The following is a 27613-nucleotide window of genomic DNA, read 5'->3' on the forward strand; positions in this document are numbered from 1 at the left end:
TTGTTGGGGCCTTTGATTAAACCCTGCAACATGCTGCAGTATGACTCATCATAGGATGTCTCATAGGACTGCACTGGACCCATTTCAAGCCTACAGTACCTTTAAATCCTGCTAAATCTTTTACAAGAATGGAACCTTCAAATCCCCAAGCTACCTCATTGGGAATATCAGCATCTCTTTAGGCCTATAATCCACCAAAAGCAAGGACATATGCAGACTTGAACTCTGCTGGTGCAGGAAAGAACGAACCACAAGACTGTCCTTCTCTGGCTTCGCCATTTAGCCTTTGGCAAACCTCCTCCCCATCGAAAACAGACTTGCACCCTTGTTTCTACATTTCAGAAAGGAGGTTGTGACTCTCCTTTTCAAGGAATGTCTCCTCCTAACAACTAGGTCCATATAGCCTCCACTCCGCACCTATCCTGAGACTGGGAAATCTGCTCCCCACTTTTTCCTCCCGTGCTTGCTTGTAGATCCTTTACTGCCAAATTGCCATTAATTGCTAGCTCCCCACTCGATTATACAGATATTTTGCAATCTCCTTCCCTCACTGTGTACCTCTCCTATGGCTTGCCGATCACTCTATTGCTTCCTTAGCTGGGTCCGCTCTGAATAAGAATGAGAATAAAAATCGGAATAAGAATACAAATATTATGCACACATTAAGATTTAATACTGCTAGTCAAATTATCCTGCTCAGTTTATATGAGATGGTGAGCAAAAATGACATTTTAGAATTACTGTGGGTGTTGTATAAGTGAATTTTTCAAAGGCAGATTATAGTGGGACCAAAAACTATTACTTTGTAAATCAGCTCAAGTAGAAAGTGATGTTCATTTATTTAAATGGGGTGACAACTGGCAGAATGGCAGGTTCAGAGGTAAGTTATTGTGGCAGAGATGGGGAAGAGGAGTGTAGTGTGTATTGTTGGGGAATAGAATTCAGACCTAGCTCCAATATTTCCAGGCAATTATGCAGAGGCAATTCTGATGATACAGACTTGAGAAGGATAGCACATACATAGAATGACCAATGATTTCACAAATGCCATAATAAGTCTATAGGAAGTTCAGATTAACCATTGAGAAATGTAATGCTTTCTTGTATGTGTAGATTCAGTGAGAAATATTTGGTTTATGGTACTGTGGGGTGTAATCAAAGGACCCCCAAACCAACGGAACTGGAGGGCCATGTGAAAAGGGCCTACATTTCATTACCAAAGGAAGATCAGCCTTTTAATTCAAAAAGGCCGAAGTAATTCAACAGTCCCTTTCACAGGAAAAACAGGATTTCTAAACACTGACACCAAAACAGCTTTGAAAGGGTGTCTTTCTGTAGTGGAAATCCAGAGAAAGCTGAAACAAAAATGTAATCCAAGTGCAGATTGGAAAAGAACATCACAGTACTGGCTGATAAATAAATGCAGCATTTTCACTAAAACTGCCACCCATCAAACGGTGGTGCACTGTGATGATTCAGACTAACTTTTCATCAGAAAAAGCACAGCAGATAATTAAAAGGTTATTTTATTAATGACTTAAAGAAACAGCCTGCACTTTCAGCTAAAAGCAAAGTTGACCCTGAAAACACACTTATGTCAGGGAATCAAGGTTTATGTTACAAAGTGCAATATGTGGGTTCCTTTCAGCCAAGGACAAATGGTGGGCCTCTGGGCAACATTCACAAAGGACTTCCCCTCTGAAAGCTTGGCTTCCATCCCAACTGTTACAACTGCAATGAAATGTGGCACGGAGGGTGTCGAAAACCAACTTTCCCTAGACCTGCTGTCTCTAAGGGTAGTTCTGAACAGGCCAAATGCTCTGGCTGGTGCATGCCCGGAATGTAGGGAGGAGGTGTGAACACAGGGGCTATAATCAAGGCTGAACTCTAGAAAGAAAGAAAAAAAAACAGGAAATTAGAAGCTTTTCAGATCAAAAGGTGGCCCCTTCAGATAAGAAGACAGGAGACAAGATGCCTGCGGTGGAAGGTCGCTGAGTAGCAAAAGTGCCCTCCATTTACAATCTGCACCCTACACCTCAAACAACAAAGAGACTGAAAAAAACACTGGCCGAGAGAGACAGATGGCTTGGAGGAAGCAGAGCTCCTATTTGAATTAACCTAAAGATTTACTATTCATTTAAAAGCACTAGTATAACGTCAGCCTTTGTCTAAGCAACTGTGAGTTGCACTGATTTCATGTATGTTTCACTTTTTAGATAATTTACAGATCATTTTGGTGATATAAAATTCATACACCTGCCACTCAGGGAAACTGTAATGGCCATAAAAATGGGTTTCTGTCTGCTTTTAACATGTCCCAAATGTTAGAGTTGGCTTGCTGGTAGAGGGTAAAATCAAGAATATGGGTAATAAATTACATCTTCCTAACTATTATGCTTTTTTATAAAAACAGCGGAAAATTGCCAAACAGCCGTGCAACCTGGTGTCGACTCAGCTGATGTTTTATCTAACTCACCAGAATTAGTTGAATCAGAAAATGTATATATTATGGCAGTTACTAGTAAATCACAAAGTTTTTGACACATAACTAGTTTTTGCCAAATATTTGACATGGGAATTGTAAATGGGAGCTGCCATATGTCTGCTACAGACTCCTAAACTAATCCTTAGAAAGGGGATGGATTTGGGAAGAGAGAGAATGATAACTGTCCAATCCTATGTACCAGAACTCTGGCAGGGTACTCCCTAAGAATGTAAGCTTGATGGTGTCATTGCTGTTATATAAAGTATATTCACTATGAGGAAGGGAGAGTGGTGCTAATACCATCTGACAGCCACAAGGAATCACCAAAGGAGACTGCGTCTGGGTGGAGCTGTATATTGCTAGGGAGTACTACAAAAAAGCAGACAGGACTCTATGGTGAAGAGCTGGGGATCATCCTTGAAAGTGGACCCTATGCTGTCCTTCCAGATGGTTCTGACATGCAGCTGGCTTTCCTGAACTTTAAACCAAGGTTTTCTATGTAAGTAGAATTGAACCCTTTGCAACCAAAGGGTGGGGCGGGGGTTACTGCGGGACTTAAATCATTTCCATTTATAGCGGGTCGGGGGCAAACTGTGTAGATCCTTAGCCTATTTAAAAAATATTAGTTTAATTAATTTCCCTTGGCAGAACACCACGGGGTTAAAATATGAAATTATCAAAGTTCATTCCCAGTGCTTGCTGAAAACTATAGACTGCATTTTAATTGGGTGATTCTATTTGTCCTGTTGACCCTGGCTTCTTTAGGAAGAGGGGTGTCTTTGTCCATAAACTAAAATAAAATCCCTGAACTACCAGCTTCCGCAACACAGGGCTTTACGTGGAGGGGGGGGGTGGTCTGAAATCTGGATTCTCAAACTATCCCCAGTTTTTTTCTGTCCAGCTTTCCCTGACACAGGCCCTTATGTGGAGGGGGGGGTCTGAAGTCCCAAATTCTTAAATCATCCCAATTTCTATGTCCGACTTCCTCCACACAGACCAAAGTAGTTCGGTTTGAAAAACCCACTGCCAAATCACCCTGTGTTTATTTTAAGGAAAAAGTGTGGGTGAAATCATAACTGCCATATGCATTTGACCACATCTGTACACAAAATTGCTAGCCTTTTAAGCGTGCAGGAAAATTGAAATTTCACGGCAATGCATACTTAACTGTTTGTGTTTATTGATCAGTTTAGTTATTTCTTGAAGTGAAATTTGGAGAAAGTAAAGCATTGTGATTTGTGTTCTTTTTCCAACCCGTTGGTGTGATTTATTTGTGTACCAAGAAGTTTATTGTGAACTACAAATTCATAAATAAATAAATACATTTATTTCCTGTACACCAGCCTGGTTCTTTGCTCATTGGTAGCTCAGAGGGTAGGGTCCAAGGGACATGATATCAGGCTGAGATAGGGATGAATAAAAGAACTAACATTAACCGTTTATTGTGCAACACTTAGCTTGGGGAGGGAAGGAACTTCCTATGTTGAGAGTGGCCTCTCATTAAACTGTTACATACAGCACATGTTATTATTCTGCTTACACTTAAAAAATTAAACAAATTGAGTGAGCACACTTTAGTTGAAGAAACACTATAGTTACAGCACAAAATCTAAATATCATTGAAGTTCACCCATCGAGAGGAACTATGAAACCTAAACTCAATCTCCAACCCTGCACTGCTTACAGCGACACACATGACATCACATATGAGATCCACATGCCACCATCAATCGATGACATCACATAAGACATCAACAATCTGAAGATTAGCATCTCAAAATTGTTTCTTCCTATGGAAACAACAATTTACCATAACTACAGAGTTGCTATCACCATCACAGTAGCATGCATGTGCAATTAGGCAACAATACATCAAAGGAAATGAGCCAGCTTAGTAGAATGGTACTTCACAGTACAAGCCAAGTTAAGGTTGTGGTATTGTGAGGAAGTCGACCATCCATATGGTGGGTGTGCACTCACCTGGGCTTGACATTTAAAATGTAATTGAATGATGGTAGATCAACCTCTGGAAAATGTGTGGGGCTAATCCACACACCTTTTCCTATACTTACCGCAAGACATACGCATAGACCTGTGTACTCTGGGTGGACACAGCCCACAAGCCCAGTCCCACTTGTTACATTTAGTTTGGATTTGACAGGAAGAGTACACAATGCCTCTCCAGAATGGGGAGAACCAAACCTTGCAACTGCCATGGCCAGTGTGATTAACTAACAAAGGCTCCATAAATCTACCCTGCTCTTTTATTGGGCCATAGAATATTCTTCAAACAGGCCCACATGGGGCCTGGCTGCAGAGGTTAACAAAGGAGACAGGAAACCCCAACAACCTTTCATATGCAACTGTGTTAACCTGAAGCCAGCTCCCGCCATCCGTATCAATTGACAGTGAGATGCCAAGTTTGGGACTGCGTGTTTACACTAGTTCACCCCACAGGCGGACCCCATTCATGAGGATGTGGTTTGCAGGAGCCAGAGAGTCTGGTCTCACTGCAGCTTCAAGGGAGAACTGCCGCTTTACTCAGGAACCACTGAGAAATCCATTAACCAGAGAGACTCTTTGATCCACAACAGACAGGAAAATGTTAGTATCACATGTTTTCACCCCTTTACCTTTACTGTTGCAAAGCACTCTGGTTATGACCTCATGCATACAGGAGATTGTTGGTAGAGACCCCAGGATTCGTTCATTAAGGTAGGCTTCACTGTGGTCCATTTGGTTTTAAAATAGGGCTAAGCCCTTCTTTTGACAGATGATGTGAAGACTTCTCAAGGAGTAGCAAGAATAACTCATCATTGGACTCTGACTGAAGGTACAGTCTACCTTACATCTTCCTCCAAAGGGAGGCCAGATCCCTCCCCTAAACATCTCCCAGGGAACAGAGGGAGATACTAAATCCAGAGACATCACAACTGTTGGCGGTCAGGCATTCTGACACCACACAATGTTAACCCCATACAATGTTAAAGCTGGGCTAACAAATCCCTAGCTCACATTCTCACATCCCTACGCACAGACTGGAATGCGTTTTTCACATCATAAGATAATACTCTCGTACACCATGGCACTGCAGACAGTAATCACAACAGGCCTGCTGAGCAATCTTTACAACAGAAAAATTATACCCTCAGACATTAAAGCATGGCTTCAAGAGCAGTAATACATTCTGCAATCTTAGAGCTGTGAGGAGATAAAATCTGATCACATGACAGTACACAGCACAGAACATACGACAGTATGACAGTAAATTATGCATGTCATACTCTTTTGAATGTTAATTTAGTGCTGTCAGTATACAAGGTGTAGGCTATCCATAGGAATATAGAATACCGAATGTTCAGAACACCACATTCAAACCCTACCTGCAGCACAGAGCCTACCCACAGCCAACTCGTTGAGACTGCCCAGGCAGATTTGTAATCTATCTACTGGCAAGTGCATACATACCCACAGCCAATACCCTACCATTATTCAGGTGGATTGAAATGTAATAACTATGTGCACCCCGGATGAAATCCTGGGGTACAAATAGTTATCAACCCCTTGTTGGGTGCATAAAGAGCAAGTAACAGCCCTGAGACCTTGCTGAGGCTGTCTTTTATTTTTTAGTTTTCCAAGGACCGGCTTGGCTGTGCGCTATTGTCCGTGCACGCCCACCCCCCCCACACAGGGGTGATTGCCACATTAACATATCCACGTCTCTAACAAGTAAAACTATCAGCTGCACCTCCTCAGAGGTATTCTTCCTTTTCTCACTTTCCCCTAAAATCTCACGCTCTCCAGGCTCTGGTCTTCTCTAGGCTGAACTATCTCTAGGCTGGACTATTGCAACAGCCTCTTTCTAAATCTTACTGCCTCTATTCTTCGACCTTTACAACTTATCCAGAATAGGACTGTGAGACCTGTCCTTAGCCTCAAGCCCACGGATTGTATCTCTCCAGCTCTGAAATCTCTTCACTGGCTGCAAGGATCAAGTTCAAGATCCTCTGCATCGTCCACAAGGTTTTTCAGTGCCAGGGACGGCTCTACTTCCAACTTTCTCTTACAAAACATCTTCCTTCTCAAGCTCTCCGCTCATCTACCTCCAAATCTTGGAGGGTCAGATACTTCACCAAGCAGAGAGTTGGTGGCAGATCTATCTTCTCAGCTGGAGACTCCCTCCGGAACTGTCTCCCTTCCTCTCTCAAACTTGAGCAGATCCACCTCTGGTTCCGGAAGCAACTCACAACCTTCCTTTTTGCTTCCGCTATCTCTCTTTCTCTCCCCTACTGATGCACCTGACTGCTCCGTGCAATGGTCACCTGGTAACCCTGTGAAATCAGGCCCAGGCTCCTGCATGTCCAGTGTCCCTAGCATTGCCTCAGGGCTTCACAGCAGTTAAATGTCTGTATCTTCAACCCTACAGTCCCTTCTCTCTGCACTTATGAGCAACCCGCTGGCTGCACTTGTTAGTTAACGGCACTTCACCCTTCCCCTCCCCCTGGCACTTCTCCCCTTCTCTCTTACCCGCACTTGTACGATCTGATTGACACAAGGCCTAGTAATATCATTATTTTGTCCTCCCTTTGTTTCCCCCTCCTTGTCTTGCCGCACCTTGAAACACTTGCGTACAGGCGCGTTATAAATGCCACATCATATCATATCATATCTTATCATATCATACCAACAGTGTTCTGGGCATTACTCCCAGGATGTAGAGAATGATAACCCATCTGTTACATAGGCCTACAAAGGCATTACCTGCATCCTCCAGGTATGCCCTTTTTATCTCTGTTTATATCTCATAAAAAGAGTGAGGAGGCTTATACAATCTTCATAGGCATCCCCATCAGCCATTCTAGGCCTAATGGGCTCATGAACCTTGCAAAACATCCTGGCATGCTTATGCCTTTAACTTGGTTTACAGGGCCCACAGCACCTAGTACGGCCCTTTGACCATGTCTATAAAGCGTAATTAACACATTGGAATTTTCAAAGTTCCACTGTAGACAATGCAGTTGTTAAAGTATATTTCACATAATACCGCTTGATAACGGAGATTGGCCTAAGCAGATTTGCATTGCACTGAAAATCGCATTTGAATGAACCTGAATAAGGCTGACTACGCTGCCATTTTAGAATCATCCACCATTTATATTAACTCCTGTTTTTGCCTCATGTTAAACTTTGTGTTTTTGGCTTCAGCCGAGAAAAATGAACTTTGCACTGTGTCAACGCAGAAAAACATGTGGCTGCTGAGAGCGTAAAGGGCAGGGGTCTTGTCAAAACACTCTCAAGAATGGTACCCAGCTCTTCACCAAAGGGCCCAGTCAATCTTTTGGCCTACCCAGCTGTAGACAGCTCCAGCCTCCTAGCTCCACCCAGGTGCAATTTCAGCAAATTCCATTTGGTGTTTCCTTGTAGGCTGTCAGTTGGTAATTTATAGCAGCTCTCTCCTTCTCTCATAATGCATCAATTTTATATACAAGTGATGACAGGATCAATATTTCAATATTGGCCAGTGTCCTGCAAGAATTCCAACAACCGGTATTGGACAGTTACCCTTCTCTCTCCCTCCAAGTCCAATCTCTCTCTAAGGATTGGTTTAGGAGTCTAGAACAGAAATATGGCAACACCCATTTGAAATCCCCTTTATTGTCAAATCAACTTTTTGGCAAAATGTAGTTATGTGGCAAAACTTCAGAATTTACTAGTAACTGCAACAGTATATATATATTCCACTTCAGCTAATCAAGGGGGATTTTATTAAACAACAGCTGCATCCACACCATGTTGCATGGGCGTGTGTCCATTTTCCACCATTTCTACAAAAATTATAATAGTTATTAACATGCAATTTACTCTCTAAATACCTAATTTTACCCTCCACCAGTTCGTAAACTCTTACATTCTGGACATTTTCAGAGCATCCAGTAACACATTTTAGCTGGCCATTACAATTTCCTAAGTCGCAGATGGAGGACATTTTCTTTAAAAATAAATGCCTGCCCATTATCTTAAAAATGCCAAATAATTGAATGCAATGCGAGTTGTGGTTGCTGAGAAAAAATGCATCAGTAATGATTGTCCTTTTAAACTAATGGGAGTTCTTCATGTGTATGCATATCGGAGCTCTCATGTCTCAAGGCCATTTGCCATTCCTGGCCATCATGTGAGCTGTTGTCTGAAGTTGACCACCATGTAGATCTGAAAGCCTTCTATTTTCTTGTATTTATTTCAGAGTTCAGCTCCCCTTGATTGCAAAGCTCCTCTCCATATTCCAGTCACCCACTGGCTAGGCCATTTTAGAATTTGCTGTTTGAAGTTGGTGAGCTGCAGATCGTAAACGGCTGAGATGAGCAAGCTTCAAAAGAATTCTCTTTCCAGACCAGAAATCCAGCAGGCCGCACAGTGGTAGAGTCCTTTGTTAATTTGCCCATCAACAACTAAAATGGCCTGCCTTGTGCCTAAATTAAATGACATGTGACCCATGGAAACAAAGTTGCCTTTTCTTTTCAATTGTTGCTGGTATTTTGCATGTGAAGCAAAATATACATTAAATCTTGTGAATACACATTAAGTCTTTTCCCAGACATCTTTATGTTAGCAGGGGAACATTTTCTCATGTATTGCTTTAAAACTGCACACACACATGAACAGCCATTTTAGTATGAGTGTTTGAAAATCCTGCTTTTCATGTAAAATGCGCCTTTAAATTTCTTCTGCCACTGTGAATGAAAAGGCTACTGTTCCCTTTGTAATGTCAGATAGGCCTTTTCACATAGCACTTCCTTTTGTTACTTACAGAAACCTCCACAATTTGCCTTACTAAGCCCATTTTCAGTGTGAAGGATTTTTGGAAGGCTCGGAGGTCATTTTTCCAGTGGGCCCTTCAGTTCTGTTTGTTGGGGCCTTTGATTAAACCCTGCAACATGCTGCAGTATGACTCATCATAGGATGTCTCATTGGACTGCACTGGACCCATTTCAAGCCTACAGTACCTTTAAATCCTGCTGCATCTTTTACAAGAATGGAACCTTCAAATCCCCAAGCTACCTCATTGGGAATATCAGCATCTCTCTAGGCCTATGATCCACCAAAAGCAAGGACATATGCAGACTTGAACTCTGCTGGTGCAGGAAAGAAACAACCAAAAGATTGGCCTTCTCTGGCTTCGCCATTTAGCCTTTGGCAAACCTCCTCCCCATCGAAAACAGACTTGCACCCTTGTTTCTACATTTCAGAAAGGAGGTTGTGACTCTCCTTTTCAAGGAATGGCTCCCCCTAAACAACTAGATCCATATAGCCTCCACTCCGGACCTATCCTGAGACTGGGAAATCTGCTCCCCACTTTTTCCTCCCGTGCTTGCTTGTAGATCCTTAACTGCCAAATTGCCATTAATTGCTAGCTCCCCACTCGATTATACAGATATTTTGCAATCTCCTTCCCTCACTGTGTACCTCTCCTATGGCTTGCCGATCACTCTATTGCTTCCTTAGCTGGGTCCGCTCTGAATAAGAATGAGAATAAAAATCGGAATAAGAATACAAATATTATGCACACATTAAGATTTAATACTTCTAGTCAAATTATCCTGCTCAGTTTATATGAGATGGTGAGCAAAAATGACATTTTAGAATTACTGTGGGTGTTGTATAAGTGAATTTTTCAAAGGCAGATTATAGTGAGACCAAAAACTATTACTTTGTAAATCAGCTCAAGTAGAAAGTGATGTTCATTTATTTAAATGGGGTGACAACTGGCAGAATGGCAGGTTCAGAGGTAAGTTATTGTGGCAGAGATGGGGGAGAGGAGTGTAGTGTGTATTGTTGGGGAATAGAATTCAGACCTAGCTCCAATATTTCCAGGCAATTATGCAGAGTCAATTCTGATGATACAGACTTGAGAAGGATTGCACATACATATAATGACCAATAATTTCACAAATGCCATAATAAGTCTATAGGAAGTTCAGATTAACCATTCAGAAATGTAATGCTTTCTTGCATGTGTAGATTCAGTGAGAAATATTTGGTTTATGGTACTGTGGGGTGTAATCAAAGGCCCCCAAACCAACAGAACTGGAGGGCCATGTGAAAAGGGCCTACATTTCATTACCAAATGAAATCAGCCTTTTAATTAAAAAAGGCCTGAAGTAATTCAACAGTCCCTTTCACAGGAAAAACAGGATTTCTAAACACTGACACCAAAACAGCTTTGAAAGGGTGTCTTTCTGTATTGGAAATCCAGAGAAAGCTGAAACAAAAATGTAATCCAAGTGCAGATTGGAAAAGAGCATCACAGTACTGGCTGATAAATAAATGCAGCATTTTCACTAAAACTGCCACCCATCAAACGGTGGTGCACTGTGATGATTCAGACTAACATTTCATCAGAAAAAGCACAGCAGATAATTAAAAGGTAATTTTATTAATGACTTAAAGAAACAGCCTGTACTTTCAGCTAAAGGCAAATTTTACCCTGAAAACACACTTATGTCAGGGAATCAAGGTTTATGTTACAAAGTGCAATATGTGGGTTCCTTTCAGCCAAGGACAAATGGTGGGCCTCTGGGCAACATTCACAAAGGACTTCCCCTCTGAAAGCTTAGCTTCCATCCCAACTGTTACAACTGCAATGAAATGTGGCACGGAGAGTGTCGAAAACCAACTTTCCCTAGACCTGCTGCCTCTAAGGGTAGTTCTGAACAGGCCAAATGCTGTGGCTGGTGCATGCCCGGAATGTAGGGTGGAGGTGTGAACACAGGGGCTATAATCAAAGCTGAACTCTAGAAAGAAAAAAAAATACAGGAAATTAGAAGCTTTTCAGATCAAAAGGTGGCCCCTTCAGATAAGAAGACAGGAGATAAGATGCCTGCGGTGGAAGATCCCTGTGTAGCAAAAGTGCCCTCCATTTACAATCTGCACCCTACACCTCAAACAACAAAGAGACTGATAAAAACACTGGCCGAGAGAGACAGATGGCTTGGAGGAAGCGGAGCTCCTATTTGAATTAACCTAAAGATCTACTATTCATTTAAAAGCACTAGTATAACTTCAGCCTTTGTCTCAGCAACTGTGAGTTGCACTGATTTCATGTATGTTTCACTTTTTAGATAATTTACAGATCATTTTAGTGATATAAAATTCATACACCTGCCACTCAGGGAAACTGTAATGGCCATAAAAATGGGTTTCTGTCTGCTTTTAACATATCCCAAATGTTAAAGTTGGCTTGCTGGTAGAGGGTAAAATCAAGAATATGGGTAATAAATTACATCTTCCTAACTATTATGCTTTTTTATAAAAACAGTGGAAAATTGCCAAACAGCCATGCAACCTGGTGTCGACCCAGCTGATGTTTTATCTAACTCACCAGAATTAGTTGAATCAGAAAATGTATATATTATGGCAGTTACTAGTAAATCACAATGTTTTTGACACATAACTAGTTTTTGCCAAATATTTGACATGGGAATTGTAAATGTTAGCTGCCATATGTCTGCTACAGACTCCTAAGCTAATCCTTAGAAAGGGGATGGATTTGGGAAGAGAGAGAATGATAACTGTCCAATCCTATGTACCAGAACTCTGGCAGGGTACTCCCTAAGAATGTAAGCTTGTTGGTGTCATTGTTGTTATATAAAGTATGTTCACTATGAGGAAGGGAGAGTGGTGCTAATACCATCTGACAGCCACAAGGAATCACCAAAGGAGACTGCGTCTGGGTGGAGCTGTATATTGCTAGGGAGTACTACAAAAAAGCAGACAGGACTCTATGGTGAAGAGCTGGGGATCATCCTTGAAAGTGGACCCTATGCTGTCCTTCCAGATGGTTCTGACATGCAGCTGGCTTTCCTGAACTTTAAACCAAGGTTTTCTATGTAAGTAGAATTGAACCCTTTGCAACCAAAGGGTGGGGCGGGGGTTACTGCGGGACTTAAATCATTTCCATTTATAGCGGGTCGGGGGCAAACTGTGTAGATCCTTAGCCTATTTAAAAAATATTAGTTTAATTAATTTCCCTTGGCAGAACACCACGGGGTTAAAATATGAAATTATCAAAGTTCATTCCCAGTGCTTGCTGAAAACTATAGACTGCATTTTAATTGGGTGATTCTATTTGTCCTGTTGACCCTGGCTTCTTTAGGAAGAGGGGTGTCTTTGTCCATAAACTAAATAAAATCCCTGAAATACCAGCTTGCGCAACACAGGGCTTTACGTGGAGGGGGGGTGGTCTGAAATCTGGAATTCTCAAACTATCCCCAGTTTTTTCTGTCCAGCTTTCCCTGACACGGGCCCTTATGTGGAGGGGGGTCTGAAGTCCCAAATTCTTAAATCATCCCAATTTCTATGTCCGACTTCCTCCACATAGACCAAAGTAGTGGGGTTTGAAAAACCCACTGGCAAATCACCCTGTGTTTATTTTAAGGAAAAAGTGTGGATGAGATCATAACTGCCATATGCATTTGTCCACATCTGTACACAAAATTGCTAGCCTTTTAAGCGTGCAGGAAAATTGAAATTTCACGGCAATGCATACTTAAGTGTTTGTGTTTATTGATCAGTTTAGTTATTTCTTGAAGTGAAATTTGGAGAAAGTAAAGCATTGTGATTTGTGTTCTTTTCCCAACCCGTTGGTGTGATTTATTTGTGTACCAAGAAGTTTATTGTGAACTACAAATTCATAAATAAATAAATACATTTATTTCCTGTACACCAGCCTGGTTCTTGGCTCATTGGTAGCTCAGAGGGTAGGGTCCAAGGGATTTGATATCAGGCTGAGATAGGGATGAATAAAAGAACTAACATTAACCGTTTATTGTGCAACACTTAGCTTGGGGAGGGAAGGAACTTCCTATGTTGAGAGTGGCCTCTCATTAAACTGTTACATACAGCACATGTTATTATTGTGCTTACACTTAAAAAATCAATCAAAATGAGTGAGCACACTTTATTTGAAGAAACACTATAGTTACAGCACAAAATCTAAATATCATTGAAGTTCACCCATCGAGAGGAACTATGAAACCTAAACTCAATCTCCAACCCTGCACTGCTTACAGCGACACACATGACATCACATATGAGATCCACATGCCATCATCAATTGATGACATCAGAGATGACATCAACAATATGAAGATTAGCATCCCGAAATTGCTTCTTCCTATGGAAACAACAACTTACCATAACTACAGAGGTGCTATCACCATCACAGTAGCATGCATGTGCAATTAGGCAACAATACATCAAAGGAAATGAGCCAGCTTAGTAGAATGGTACTTCACAGTACAAGCCAAGTTAAGGTTGTGGTATTGTGAAGAAGTCGACCATCCCCAGGGTAGGTGTGCACTCACCTGGGCTGACATTTAAAATTTAATTGAATGATGGTAGATCAACCTCTGGAAAATGTGTGGGGCTAATTCACACACCTTTTCCTATACTTACCGTAAGACATACGCATAGACCTGTGTACTCTGGGTGGACACAGCCCACAAGCCCAGTCCCACTTGTCATATTTAGTTTGGATTTGACAGGAAGAGTACATAATGCCTCTCCAGAATGGGGAGGACCAAACCTTGCACCTGCCATGGCCAGTGTGATTAACTAACAAAGGCTCCATAAATCTGCCCTGCTCTTTTATTGGGCCATGCAACTAGTGGCAGTGATTAACATAATTTACATACTAATAGAATATTCTTCAAACAGGCCCACATGGGGCCTGGCTGCAGAGGTTAACAAAGGAGACAGGAAACCCCAACAACCTTTCATATGCAACTGTGTCAACCTGAAGCCAGCTCCCGCCATCAGTATCAATTGACAGTGAGATGCCAAGTTTGGGACTGCGTGTTTACACTAGTTCACCCCACAGGCGGACCCCATTCATGAGGATGTGGTTTGCAGGAGCCAGAGAGTCTGGTCTCACTGCAGCTTCAATGGAGAACTGCCGCTTTACTCGGGAACCACTGAGAGATCCATTAACCAGAGAGACTCTTTGATCCACAACAGACAGGAAAATGTTAGTATCACATGTTTTCACCCCTTTACCTTTCCTGTTGCAAAGCACTCTGGTTATGACCTCATGCATACAGGAGATTGTTGGTAGAGACCCCAGGATTCGTTCATTAAGGTAGGCTTCACTGTGGTCCATTTGGTTTTAAAATAGGGCTGAGCCCTTCTTTTGACAGATGATGTGAAGACTTCTCAAGGAGTAGCAAGAATAACTCATCATTGGACTCTGACTGAAGGTACAGTCTACCTTACATCTTCCTCCAAAGGGAGGCCAGATCCCTCCCCTAAACATCTCCCAGGGAACAGAGGGAGATACTAAATCCAGAGACATCACAACTGTTGGCGGTCAGGCATTCTGACACCACACAATGTTAACCCCATACAATGTTAAAGCTGGGCTAACAAATCCCTAGATCACATTCTCACATCCCTACGCACAGACTGGAATGCGTTTTTCACATCATAAGATAATTCTCTCGTACACCATGGCACTGCAGACAGTAATCACAACAGGCCTGCTGAGCAATCTTTACAACAGAAAAATTATACCCTCATACATTTAAGCATGGCTTCAAGAGCAGTAATACATTCTGCAATCTTAGAGCTGTGAGGGGATAAAATCTGATCACATGACAGTACACAGAACAGAACATACAACAGTATTACAGTAAATTATGCATGTCATACTCTGTTGAATGTTAATTTAGTGCTGTCAGTATACAAGGTGTAGGCTATCCGAAGGAATATAGATTACCGAATGTTCAGAACACCACATTCAAACCCTACCTGCAGCACAGAGCCTACCCACAGCCAACTCCTTGAGACTGCCCAGGCAGATTTGTAATCTATCTACTGGCAAGTGCATACATACCGACAGCCAATACCCTACCATTATTCAGGTGGATTGAAATGTAATAACTATGTGCACCCCGGATGAAACCCTCGGTTACAAATAGTTATCAACCCCTTGTTGGGTGCATAAAGAGCAAGTAACAGCCCTGAGCCCTTGCTGAGGCTGTCTTTTATTTTTTAGTTTTCCAAGGACCGGCTTGGCTGTGCGCTATTGTCCTTGCACGCCCACACCCCCCCACAAAGGGGTGATTGCTACATTAACATGTCCACGTCTCTAACAAGTAAAACTATCAGCTGCACTTCCTCAGAGGTATTCTTCCTTTTCTCACTTTCCCCTAAAAGCTCACTGTCTCCAGGCTCTGGTCTTCTCTAGGCTGAACTATCTCTAGGCTGGACTATTGCAACAGCCTCTTTCTAAATCTTACTGCCTCTATTCTTCGACCTTTACAACTTATCCAGAAGAGGACTGTGAGACCTGTCCTTAGCCTCAAGCCCAAGGATTGTATCTCTCCAGCTCTGAAATCTCTTCACTGGCTGCAAGGATCAAGTTCAAGATCCTCTGCATCGTCCACAAGGTTTTTCAGTGCCGGGGACAGCTCTACTTCCAACTTTCTCTTACAAAACATCTTCCTTCTCAAGCTCTCCGCTCATCTACCTCCAAATCTTGGAGGGTCAGATACTTCTCCAAGCAGAGAGTTGGTGGCAGATCTATCTTCTCAGCTGGAGCCTCCCTCCGGAACTGTCTCCCTGCCTCTCTCAAACTTGAGCAGATCCACCTCTGGTTCCGGAAGCAACTCACAACCTTCCTTTTTGCTTCCGCTTTCTCTCTTTCTCTCCCCTGCTGATGCACCTGACTGCTCCGTGTAATGGTCACCTGGTAACCCTGTGAACTCAGGCCCAGGCTCCTGCATGTCCAGTGTCCCTCGCATTGCCTCGGGGCTCCCCAGCAGTTAAATGTCTGTATCTTCAACCCTACAGTCCCTTCTGTCTGCACTTATGAGCAACCCGCTGGCTGCACTTGTTAGTTAACTGCACTTCCTCCTTCCCCTCCCCCTGGCACTTCTCCCCTTCTCTCTTCCCCGCACTTGTACGATCTGATTGACACAAGGCCTAGCAATATCATTATTTTGTCCTCCCTATGTTTCCCCCTCCTTGTCTTGCCGCACCTTGAAACACTTGCGTACAGGCGTGTTATAAATGCCACATCATATCATATCATATCTTATCATATCATACCAACAGTGTTCTGGGCATTACCTTTAACTTGGTTTACAGGGCCCACAGCACCTAGTACGGCCCTTTGACCATGTCTATAAAGCGTAATTAACACATTGGAATTTTGGCAGTTCCACTGTAGACAATGCAGTTGTTAAAGTATATTTCACATAATACCGCTTGATAACGGACATTGGCCTAAGCGGATTTGCATTGCACTGAAAATCGCATTTGAATGAACCTGACTAAGGCTGACTACGCTGCCATTTTAGAATCATCCACCATTTTTATTAACTCCTGTTTTTGCCTCATGTTAAACTTTGTGCTTTTGGCTTCAGCAGAGAAAAATTAACTTTGCACTGTGTCAACGCAGACAAACATGTGGCTGCTGAGAGCGGACTGTTTGTCCTGCACTAAGAAACCTTGGAGCAAAACTAGAGTTGAACTGAACAGTAATTTAGATGCTTTCTGTACCAATAGCGTCATCCTCGTTCAAACAGTGGAATGGGATGTTGAATAGCTGAAACCGTGTGCCTTTGCAGAAATCTGTGTGTACGTTCCTTGAAACTGGGTTAACTTCAAGCTTGTAAACAAATGTTACCATTGCATCATTCTTGCAGAAAAACATGTCTAGTGTTTGTGGAAAACATTGAACAATGTATAGTTATTTGTATCTGTATTGGTATGTGAACGGGCTGTGAACCCTAATGAATATGTAACTTGAAGATGGGCTGGACGATGTGTCCGGTATTGTGAGAGAACACTCTCTCATCTCACGGTGTCCGCTACCACACATTGGGAGGTGTTGAGAGACCAGACAGCTGTTCTGCAGAATAAAAGTGTACTTGTACCATTGTACTCGTGACTGGCGTATTTCTATTGAGTTGTATTTATCCTCGATATTTCCTTAATCTTTCACAGTGACAGAGCAAATAAGGCTGGTGTAAGTCTGCTGCACCAAAATGCCATAATAACATTTCCTTTAACTTTCCTTTATTTTTAAACTGAATTTTTGTTGGAAATGTTCTCATAGCAATAATGTCCCCCTCCTTGGGACATTACCGTGTGGGGACATCCTTTTGCCCACGTAAATTAACTTGTGTCAAGGGCTGTTATCACACGGGAATGCCCTAAGAATGCAAAAGTATGGTTTAATTGAAGAAGCCTTTTAGTTAATTAGGACACAATACTTAAGCAATATTAAATGGGACGGGGGGGGGAGTTAGAGGGCATTACCAGGCCAGGTAATGTCCCGGATCCATAGTTACGGGCCCAAGCAAAGCCAAGACGTTAACAAAGCCGTGGGGCATTACCTGGCCCGGTAATGCCCCCATGCCTGTGTGTAATATTGCTATTAGTACCCCGGCACATTATACCAGGGTTCTAATAGTATTTTTCTTGGGTTGGGAAATGACGTGGAAATCGTTTCACAGCTCGAGGAAAAATCTGTCATGGATTGGGCAGACGCCACAACATGTAGTCCCTTCTCACATTCTATGCTGCCCATGAAAAAGACATTTAAAAAAGTAAACAATGAAAATGGCTGCCATGGAACGGAGTCCCTTCTCCCTTTCATGTCGTCCATGAAAAAGATCATAAAAAAGTAAACAAAAAAATAAGTAAACAATGAAAGTGGCCACGATGGAAAGGAGCAAAGAAACTACACATAGACCCTTCACACTTTGCATGGCAACCAGTTGAAAAAAGCAAAAGGAACTTTTTGGTTTGCGGCGTTCATTAGGAGCAGGTAAGTCATTGTGGGGTTGTTAACGACTCGGCAAGGGCCAATAAGCTTGCTTGTTACAGGATCATTGTCCATCAACAGGTACTAATATACCAAACAAAGCGACATTCTGGATATCCTTGTTGCTCGTAACTGTTAATGCAGTTATGGAGAGCAAATGGTAATCGTTTTTTTCACTGGAAACTTTTACACAATATTAGCATCCTGATTGGGTCAGTATCCATTCAGGTGCGATACACAGGCTCTATTCAGCGGTACAAGCCTGCATTCTTTTGGTACTGGTTGAATGAACAAGCACTCTGCACAATGTCCTCAGGCTCTGTCCCCATTCTCCTCCCACTCAAGATCCCACACACCAACCGGAATTAAAATAGGCATCCCCCTGCACTTAACTGTGACACCAGTCAACGCCCTCGTGCTGCCGCCTCCTCTCTATCCTTACCACCGCCTAGTGACTACTGGCAGAAGAGAAAAGGAACTCTTCTAAGAGCACTCATTTCTACTTTCCCGGCGTTCATCTTTTTTGCACTGTTTTTGTGGCATTATGCAGCGAGTGGCCTGTTTAAAGCCTCCCCACCACCCCAAAAAAGGATCCCTTCGCAGCCCAGACTTTATGTCAGGTTTCTAAAGAAATGAATGGCCCAGCTGGTAATGACCCTACACCTCAACTGCTGAGCTTTAATCAAGTCTATGCAAAAAGGACGAGCATACTCGCTCCTTGGCGCTTCATTCGAACTTCTCAGCTTGTGTAAGAGGGCCAACACTGGCCTGGTTAGCCCGAAGCAAACACCATTAAGGCCTGCCTCAATAAGCAAAACCTAATTGCAGTTGGTGCAGTTTAAATTCATATGGCTGTAATGCATACATCCTTGGCACATGAAGTCAATGGAGGGTGCTGATTGCTGGAGCGGGGATGGCCCTGGTGCTGTGGCCCTCCCTACTTCCTTACTTCCATCCTTCCTTTCTTCTTGTCTTTAATTTCCCTTCCTCCATACCTTCCTTGCTTCAACTCTTCCTTCCCCTTACGTTGTATGTATCCTTTACCTTCTTCTCCTCTTCTTACTCTTCCCCATCCCTCCATCATATGATTTCTACCTTCCCCTTCCTTTCTCTTTCCTCCCTGCCCTCTCACCCTCTGCCCCCTCGTCTACATTGTCTGAAATCTATCAGCCTGAAGTCACTTGTCACTGGCACGCACCGGGCTCCCGAGACAGTATATTACGCGGGTTATCCACAACTGTCCTGGCAGCAGCAGCAGCTGGCATTTAATACCTTCGGATTCTTCTGCCATCTGTTTCCTTCACAATCCCGCTATGATTACAGCGCTGGCTGCGTAAGGGCAGAGATGGGGCTGGTCAGAACCGAGCGAGCGCAGAGATCCGTGCTCCTTTGAGATACAGTGCCAAGTATGCGTGTGCGTGCGTGCACCGGGCCTGTAGACTTTTGTTTTTCCTGGCGGGGCTGGTGGGCTAGGAGGGAGACTGTGGTGGCAAAAAAAAAACGTTCCATTGTAATGCATAGGGACTTTCACACAGTTGGTCTGTGGGGGAGGGGTGGGGGTGGGTAGCTCCCGCGCACTCTGTGCCCCTGGCGTGCGTGCGGACCTGTACTGGCATGTCTATATTTTGATGTTCTGACCTTAACCGCTCCAAATAATAATAATAATTTGTTTTCATATAGCGCTACAAACCGCAGGTATCTAAGCGCTGCAATAACAGTGTGTGGCTATCGATCTATGCAATGGTGTGCACCAGGGCCACCCTTAGTGGTGGCAGTGCCCCGGGCAGCAAAACAAAAATGTGCCCAGCCCCATCCCCCTGCACTCCCCTGGTCAGGCTCTGGGAGGTGGGGGGGAAGGGGGGGTTGGGCACCACATTTTTCAAAAGGCACAGTTACAAATGCATCAGCACCCTATTGTTATTAAATGCACCCCGCTCTCGCGTTGGAAAGCCCAACACCAGCACAAGAGCGGGGCGCAAATATTTTCAATAGCGCACCTGTCGTGCCTTTTCCCACCACACCAGCACGGGGAGACCTTGAAAGACTCTCCCGAGCTGGCGTGGGGCTAATGGCGCCCCGAGCGGTCTCCCGGGTGGCCCTGCCTTGGGCCGGCCCTAGTGTGCACAAGTAGGTGCCCCAGAGTGCACTTGAAAATGTTACTGTTTGCACATGAACTTGTTTTGTGGGCGTGTGTGTGAGTGAGCCTGTATGTGTAAATGTATGTATCCATAGGCATGTGATACATATTGTTTTGATGCTATCGTTCATTCTCTGTATTCTGGTGACACTTCATAGGCGCTCTACTTGGGCATCGTGGCATATCATCGTGTCGCCGGAACCCCGACGTGGTATTAGGGAGTCAAGCTCTGAATCTTCCGTGTAAACTGACCTAGCACATATCTTCACTGCTCGGTGAGGGGGGGAGGGGCAGCCACGCGACTATCGCGTGTAGCCCCCGCCAAGAGCTGACGAGTGCATTGTGTTATCTTGCGCCTTTACTCCCATGCATTTCTCTCGGGGGAGATGTCACGTTAAGAAGCACTGCATGCTCCCAAACACGTGAGAAGGGACAGTAAGGCTACAGCTTTACGTCGTGTGGGGCTCCTCACATTATCTATGTGTGCGCTGCAATTGTGATCTGGGGCACCAGGTTGCAATACACATGGGGTGCTCGTGTTTATTCTAGGGTGTTTCGGTGTGCCCAATCCCTGCATGTGTACATTCTGACCGCATGTGTTTCCATGGAATATGTTGCTGTGCACTTGTGTCTCTTGCAACGTGCATGTGTGTGTTGTGTAATGTGTGTGTGTGTGAGAGAGAGAGAAAGAGAGAGAGAGAGAGCGACCGAAAGAGGGAGAGAGAGAGAGAGAGAGAGAGAGAGAGAGAAAGCGAGAGAGAGCGAGATAGGAAGAGAGAGCGAGAGAGAGAGTGAATGAGAGACGACAGAGAGAGGAGAGAGAGATAGAAACAGCAAGAGAGAGGGAGAGAGAAAGGGAGAGAGAGAGAGAGAGAGGGGGGGAGAGGGAGACAGAGAGAGAGAGAGAGAGAGCGAGAGACGATAGAGGAGAGAGAGAGAGAGAGAGAGAGAGAGAGAGAGCGAGAGAGACGATAGAGAGAGGAGAGAGAGAGAGAGAGAGAGATGTCTCTATCAATGTACAAAGCATTCTACACTAGGGGTATCAGGGTGTGTGCCTGTGTGCATTTGTTCATGTGAATGATGGTAGATGGGCGTATACAGAGGGTTTGACATGCTACCGAGTGCTTTACACGGCAGTGGGAGAGATTCACTCGGGAGTAGAGGCTGCCCCTGGGGCGATAGAGGCGGGAGGGCTGGGGGTAGGTGTGGGCTGGGAGGGCAGGAGGGACAGATCTCGGGCATTCTTTATCAAGATCAGTCTTCAGCTCCTGAAGTGTAGATCTGCACGTGACGTGTGTAACGCATAGACAGACCCTATAGGTGCCAGCCTATACTCTGCGAGTCTGATGGATGTGTCTATGTGTGTCTGTGTGCGCACCTGTGTTTTGCGTTAGTGGTGTATCTGTGTGTCAGCTACTATCCACTTGGTTCTGGAGGTATTTTTGTGTTTCTCACTTTCTAACTATGAGGTGTTGTTATGGTATCTGAATACATGAGTTATTTTTTAATCTGTGTGTACATTGTGCGCCGTTGTATGAGTGTTGTGATTGTGTTGGATCCCTGCTTGTGACTAACTCTGTGACTTGTCTGTGTGTCGTTAGCATCGCAGCGCATGTCTGATTAGTTGTATTTAGGATGCGTGTGTGGTGGTGGTGTCTGTGTATCGATGCCTATATGCATGTGTCTGTGTGTGACTGTGTAAGTATGAATGTTTGTTGAGGCTTTGGATGCGTGTGTGCCTGTGATTGTGTTGGTTCTCTGCCTGGGATGTATTGTGTGAGATGTTGGCTGTGTGTGTGTTGTGTGTGTGTGCGTGGGGAGGGGGGTAGTATCTCTGCATAGGTCTGTGTGCTAGTTTTCCGGATGCGTGTGTGGAGGTGGTGTCTGTGTACCAATACCTTATGCATGTGTCTGTGTGTGACTGTGTAAGTATGAATGTTTGTTGAGGCTTTGGATGCGTGTGTGCCTGTGATTGTGTTGGTTCTCTGCCTGTGATTTATTGTGTGAGATGTTGGCTGTGTGTGTGTTGTGTGTGTGTTGTGTGTGGGGGGGGCGGGATGTGTTAGTATCTCTGCATAGGTCTGTGTGCTAGTTTTCCGGATGCGTGTGTGGTGGTGGTGTCTGTGTACCGATACCTTATGCATGTGTCTGTGTGTGACTGTGTAAGTATGAATGTTTGTTGAGGCTTTGGATGCGTGTGTGCCTGTGATTGTGTTGGTTCTCTGCCTGTGATTTATTGTGTGAGATGTTGGCTGTGTGTGTGTTGTGTGTGTGGGGGGGGGATGTGTAAGTATCTCTGCATAGGTCTGTGTGATAGTTTTCCAGACGCGTGTATGGTGGTGGTGTCTGTGTACCGATACCTTATGCATGTGCTGTGTGTGACTGTGTAAGTATGAATGTTTGTTGAGGCTTTGGATGCGTGTGTGCCTGTGATTGTGTTGGTTCTCTGCCTGTGATTTATTGTGTGAGATGTTGGCTGTGTGTGTGTTGTGTGTGTGTGGGGGTGGGGCGGGATGTTTTAGTATCTCGGCATAGGTCTGTGTGCTAGTTTTCCGGATGCGTGTGTGATGGTGGTGTCTGTGTGCCGATGCCTATCTGCATGTGTCTGTGCTTGATGCTGTAAGCATGAATGTATGTTGAGGCAGTTGTATGCGTGTGGGTTTGCGCCTGTTATTGTGTTGGTTCTCTGCCTGTGATTTATTGTGTGAGCTTTTAGCTATGTGCTTGTGTGTGTTAGTATTTCAACATACTGTGTGCTAGTTTTCCGGGTGCGTGTGTGGCGGTGGTGTCCTACTTACTAGTAGGCATGCATGGTCTTTCTCCCCTGTGCATTTGTCCTCATTGGAACCAGCCCCAGCCAATCCCAGTCCTGTGCAGTTGCCTTCACAGACAGGGCCAGTCCAGTATGAACCCATTCTCTGGACCATCCTTAGGTCTGCGTGGTGTGGGGCATGCACAGGGGCGCCACGCTGCGCACACACTCCGCCAGCTCAGGTCTCAGGAGGATAGGTCAGGGGCAACGTGCTCGTCTTGGAAGCAAGACGACACCGACCACCACAGGTTCGATCATCGGGTCCGCGCTTAGAAACCTCTGGGTATTAAGCGCGTTATAAATAAAGTATCATATTATATAATATCTTGAAAGCCAGAAACACCCTCGAAACACCCCCGCACCCAATATTTTCAGATTCTTCCCTCCATACAAATACGTTTGCTACCCTGTCTGGCCTTTGCAAAGGACGGAGTTAGTCCGTCGGGTTAATGCAGTTGATGCTGTTGTCAGTGTGCAACATGAAGGCGTTAGGTTTGTCACTCAGCAGGATGAACTCAGCCTTTCATCATCATGATACCATGAGGGTTCCTACAGTGCGTGACAGTGGAGTATATCATGCAATGCACATCTCTAAGAAGCCACAGGACTGGCCACAAAGGCTGCTTCGAAAGGCATCGGGGTGAGGAGGTATCTCAAAAGCAGGTGCCTCTGAAAAGCGAGTAGGATTGGGGCGCCGTCAGTAACCCATGAGACAAAGTGGGATATGTTTCAGAGGAACTGGCTTACCAGGAATGCTTCCAATTACCCTTAACCTGAGTCCACCCTACACAAGTGCCCGAGCACCCCCACTCACCTGACGATGCCATACATGACCAGGATGTTGCCCAGCAGCCCCACCACGCACACCACGGAGTACAGCGCCGTGATGGCAATGGCGATGACAATGGAGGTGATGTTCTTGACGAGGTACGGCCTAGTGTCGTTCATGCTCCCGTTGAAGCTGAATCCCGTGGCGTTGTAGAACAGGAAGTCGGGGTACAGTCCAGCACCAGACATCGTGGACAGCTCCATGCTGGCCCCGCGCGTCGTTCTACTTCCAGACACTGGCAGTGGCACGGGAGAGGCACCTCAGCTCAGACTCATCTGCTGGGGCTACACAGGACCCATCTGGGGGGGGGGGGGGGGGTGCTGGTGGCTATACAAGACTCCCCTGCTGGCGGCCCAAGAGGACTTGCCTACAGGTGACTGTAGGAATTTTGCTGGAGCAACAAAGGGCTAGTTTGTAGGTCTATGCGGGTTTCATCTGTTGAAGGCTGCAGAAGACTCGACAGCGCGTAGATATGCAGGACTCATCTGCTGGTGGCTGGCTATACAGGACTCATCTACCGAGGACTACAGTGGACTCGTCGGCTTGGGGAGGCAAAGGACACCTCAGCTATAGATTACAGAGGACTCATCTGCCAAGCACTGCAGGGGACTCATTCTCCTCGTGCTCATCTTGATTACGCCCGGCGACTTTCTGGGCTGCTAGAGCGCCCAAGTGTCCAGGGGATAGAAGGAGAAGTCCTGGTGCCTCCCAGCTGCAGCGCCGCGAAGTCTGCCTGCGGTATGTCGAGCAGCGTGTGCCCCTCTTAGGAAGGGGAGCGGCGAGTTTCCAACGGCGAGGTGGGGAAATCCAGATGCCTCCCAGCTGCTGTGCCTCCGAGCAGAGGACACAGGTCCCGAGGAAGGAAGGGGGTTCCCAGAGGTACCCCTCAGCTGCGGCGCTACAGACGCTGCCTAGGAAGCAGTCCTTGGGGTCTTGGGGTGTCCCCAGGTGCTCAGTCCCAGCCTTTCTATGCAGGAGCTGCCGCGGGTTGGATGGTGAGATGGGAGCAGTGCGCTGCACAGTCTGAGCGGGAGACGGGCGCCTCCTCCCCGCTCTAGTTACACTCGGTTCTTTCTCTTTGTTCTCTCAGTCCAAGTGAGTGGCTGTGCGAGAGGTCTCTGCTCCCCTCCTGCCTGCCACTCCTGCCTAGACTGATTCCAGGAGTGCTCTGCTGCTTGCTGCCTCGACTCCCTTCTGCTGCCTCCTCTGGCCCACCTGCCAACTGCTTCCTTCTCTGCCCGCTATTGGCTCCACTGCTGCTGATTGCCTTCCCTGACTGCTGCTGCCTCCCCTGCGTTCTGCCTCCTTTGCAGACTGTTGCCTCTCTGCTGGGGGCCTCTAATGGACGCTGCTGCTACTTCTGATGCCTCCTCTGCCTGGCGCTGCCACCCTTGCAGATGATGCCTCCAATGACTGGCGCTGCCACCCTTGCAGCTGCCGGCTCCTCTGCCTGGCGCTGCCACCTCTGCCAGCTGCTGCCTCCTCTAATTGTTGCGGCCACCCTTGCAGCTGCCGCCTCCCCTGCCTACTGCTGCCACCTCTGCCTGCTGCTGCTCCCGTCTTCTATGTTGCTCTGTTCCTCTTTGCCTCCAAAGTCTTCAGACGCCTTATCAGCGGCTGGTGCCTGCTTGCCGCTGTATCCCCTGATGCCCCACCACTGATTCTGCCTCTCCTGTCAGTTGTTGCCTCCCCTGCCTGCGAGCCCCTCCTTTGCCTGTTGCATCTTCTTACCCTGTTGCCCCCGCTTGCGGCTGCTGCCTGTCAGATGTGCAAACTACGAGCGCTGCCATTCTGAGAAAATGACATCTCCATTTCGCCCCGGGCGCACGTGCTGGGGAGCACCCCTATGAGCACACAGGAAGAACGAACCCCTTGGAGAAGGAACTCATCGCAAACACACACATATATCTCGGAGCACACCCAGACAACTCCACGGATCAGACAGGAAGAAGGAACCCCTCGGAGCACACAGAAAGCACTCACCGAAAACGCACGTGCGCGCACCCACACGCACACACACACGCACATTTCAGAGCAGACCCAGAGAACCACCCAGAGCGCACCGCGGACACCTCTCAGAGCGCACGCAAAAAAACCCATAGGGCAAACAGATCAGCAAACAGATCAGCACTTGGAATGAACAAAACCACCCTCCAAAGGAAGTACCCAGCAACACGCAAAACAAACACACATACCGCACGGACACACACTAAGAGCCACGCGGAACACGCACAACGCACAATTCATCACCCCTCTGGACAGATACGTAGAACCACTCAGAGTTCGCGCGCACACCAACACACACAGATCATACCTCAGACACGACCCAGAACACCCCTGGGAGAACATAGAGTGCCCCCGCCCTTTTAACACACTAAAAGCACACCTCAGAGCACACTCGTAGCACCCCGCAGAGCACCAGTAAGAGCGCAAACGGCGCGTTCCCGAGAGCATTCCCCTCGGAGAAAACAGACCGTGCCCTTCAGAGCACGCGAAGCAGAACACACTCAAACGCCACTCACTGGACACAGAAACTTCACTCAGCAATCCCCCATCGGAGCACATACAAAAGACACCCTGAAGAACACAATACACCCGCCTGTGTGCTCAGAAACATCCTTCATAAGGCACACACACAGAACACGCTTTACATCAAACCAAAACATAGGGCACATAAACCACCCATGAGAGCATTCACATCACCCCTCGGTGAACACACAAAGCACGAACACATCTCAGAACTCACCAAGAATAGAAAAGCCCAGACGCACACACACAGCACCCATCGGCGCACCACTCACATCACAAAGTGTACTTAGAGAGTACTCAAAAGAGTAACCCTCCAACACATACAGGGAACATTTGGAATATTCACCAGAGCACCTCTCTGCGTGCAAAGAGAACGCAAAGTGCACCAATCAGAGCCTTGAAACACTTGTGTATAGGCGCGTTACAAATGCCATATCATATCATATCACACAGAGCATCCAACAGCACACCCCTCATAGCAGAACGTGTACTCAGAGAGTACTCAGCAGAGTAACCCTCTAACGCATTGAGTCAACATTTAGAATACTCACCAGAGCGCCTGTCCGAGCACGGAAAACGCGCAAAGAGCACCCATCAGAGTGCACACAGAGCATCGGGAGGCGCACCCCTCATAGCACAAAGCCTACTGCGAGAGTCCTTAACAGAATAAACCGCCCAACACATAGAGCGAACATTTGGAATATTCATCAGAGTACCTCTCTGAGAGCACAGAGAACACAAAGTGCACCCATCAAAGTGCACACAGAGCATCCAGAGCCACACCCCTCATAGCAGAAAGTGTACTCAGAGAGTACTCAGCAGAGTAACACTCTAACGCATAGAGTGAGCATTCAGAATACTCACCAGAGCACCTGTCGGAGCACGCAGAGCTCTCAAAGAGCACCCATCAGAGTGAACACAGAGTATCGAGAGGCGCACTCCTCATAGCACAAAGCATACTCAGAGAGTACTTAACAGAGTAAACCGCCCAACAC

At 45.6% G+C, this 27613-nt stretch overlaps 1 protein-coding gene across 1 annotated transcript in view; it reads right to left on the minus strand.

Moving 5' to 3' along the window:
- Positions 1-25730, minus strand: part of OPRD1 (opioid receptor delta 1) — a 327330-nt gene extending 301600 nt beyond the window's left edge. The window contains exon 1 of the mRNA XM_069622950.1: positions 24075-25730. Within this exon, the coding sequence (XP_069479051.1) occupies positions 24075-24292 (218 nt within the window). The 5' untranslated portion in view covers positions 24293-25730. The remainder of the gene's footprint in view (positions 1-24074) is intronic.
- Positions 25731-27613: the final 1883 nt, after the last annotated feature.

Source organism: Ambystoma mexicanum, chromosome 11 (assembly GCF_040938575.1).
Source record: "Ambystoma mexicanum isolate Mex_15411 chromosome 11, UKY_AmexF1_1, whole genome shotgun sequence".
Taxonomy (NCBI): domain Eukaryota; kingdom Metazoa; phylum Chordata; class Amphibia; order Caudata; family Ambystomatidae; genus Ambystoma; species Ambystoma mexicanum.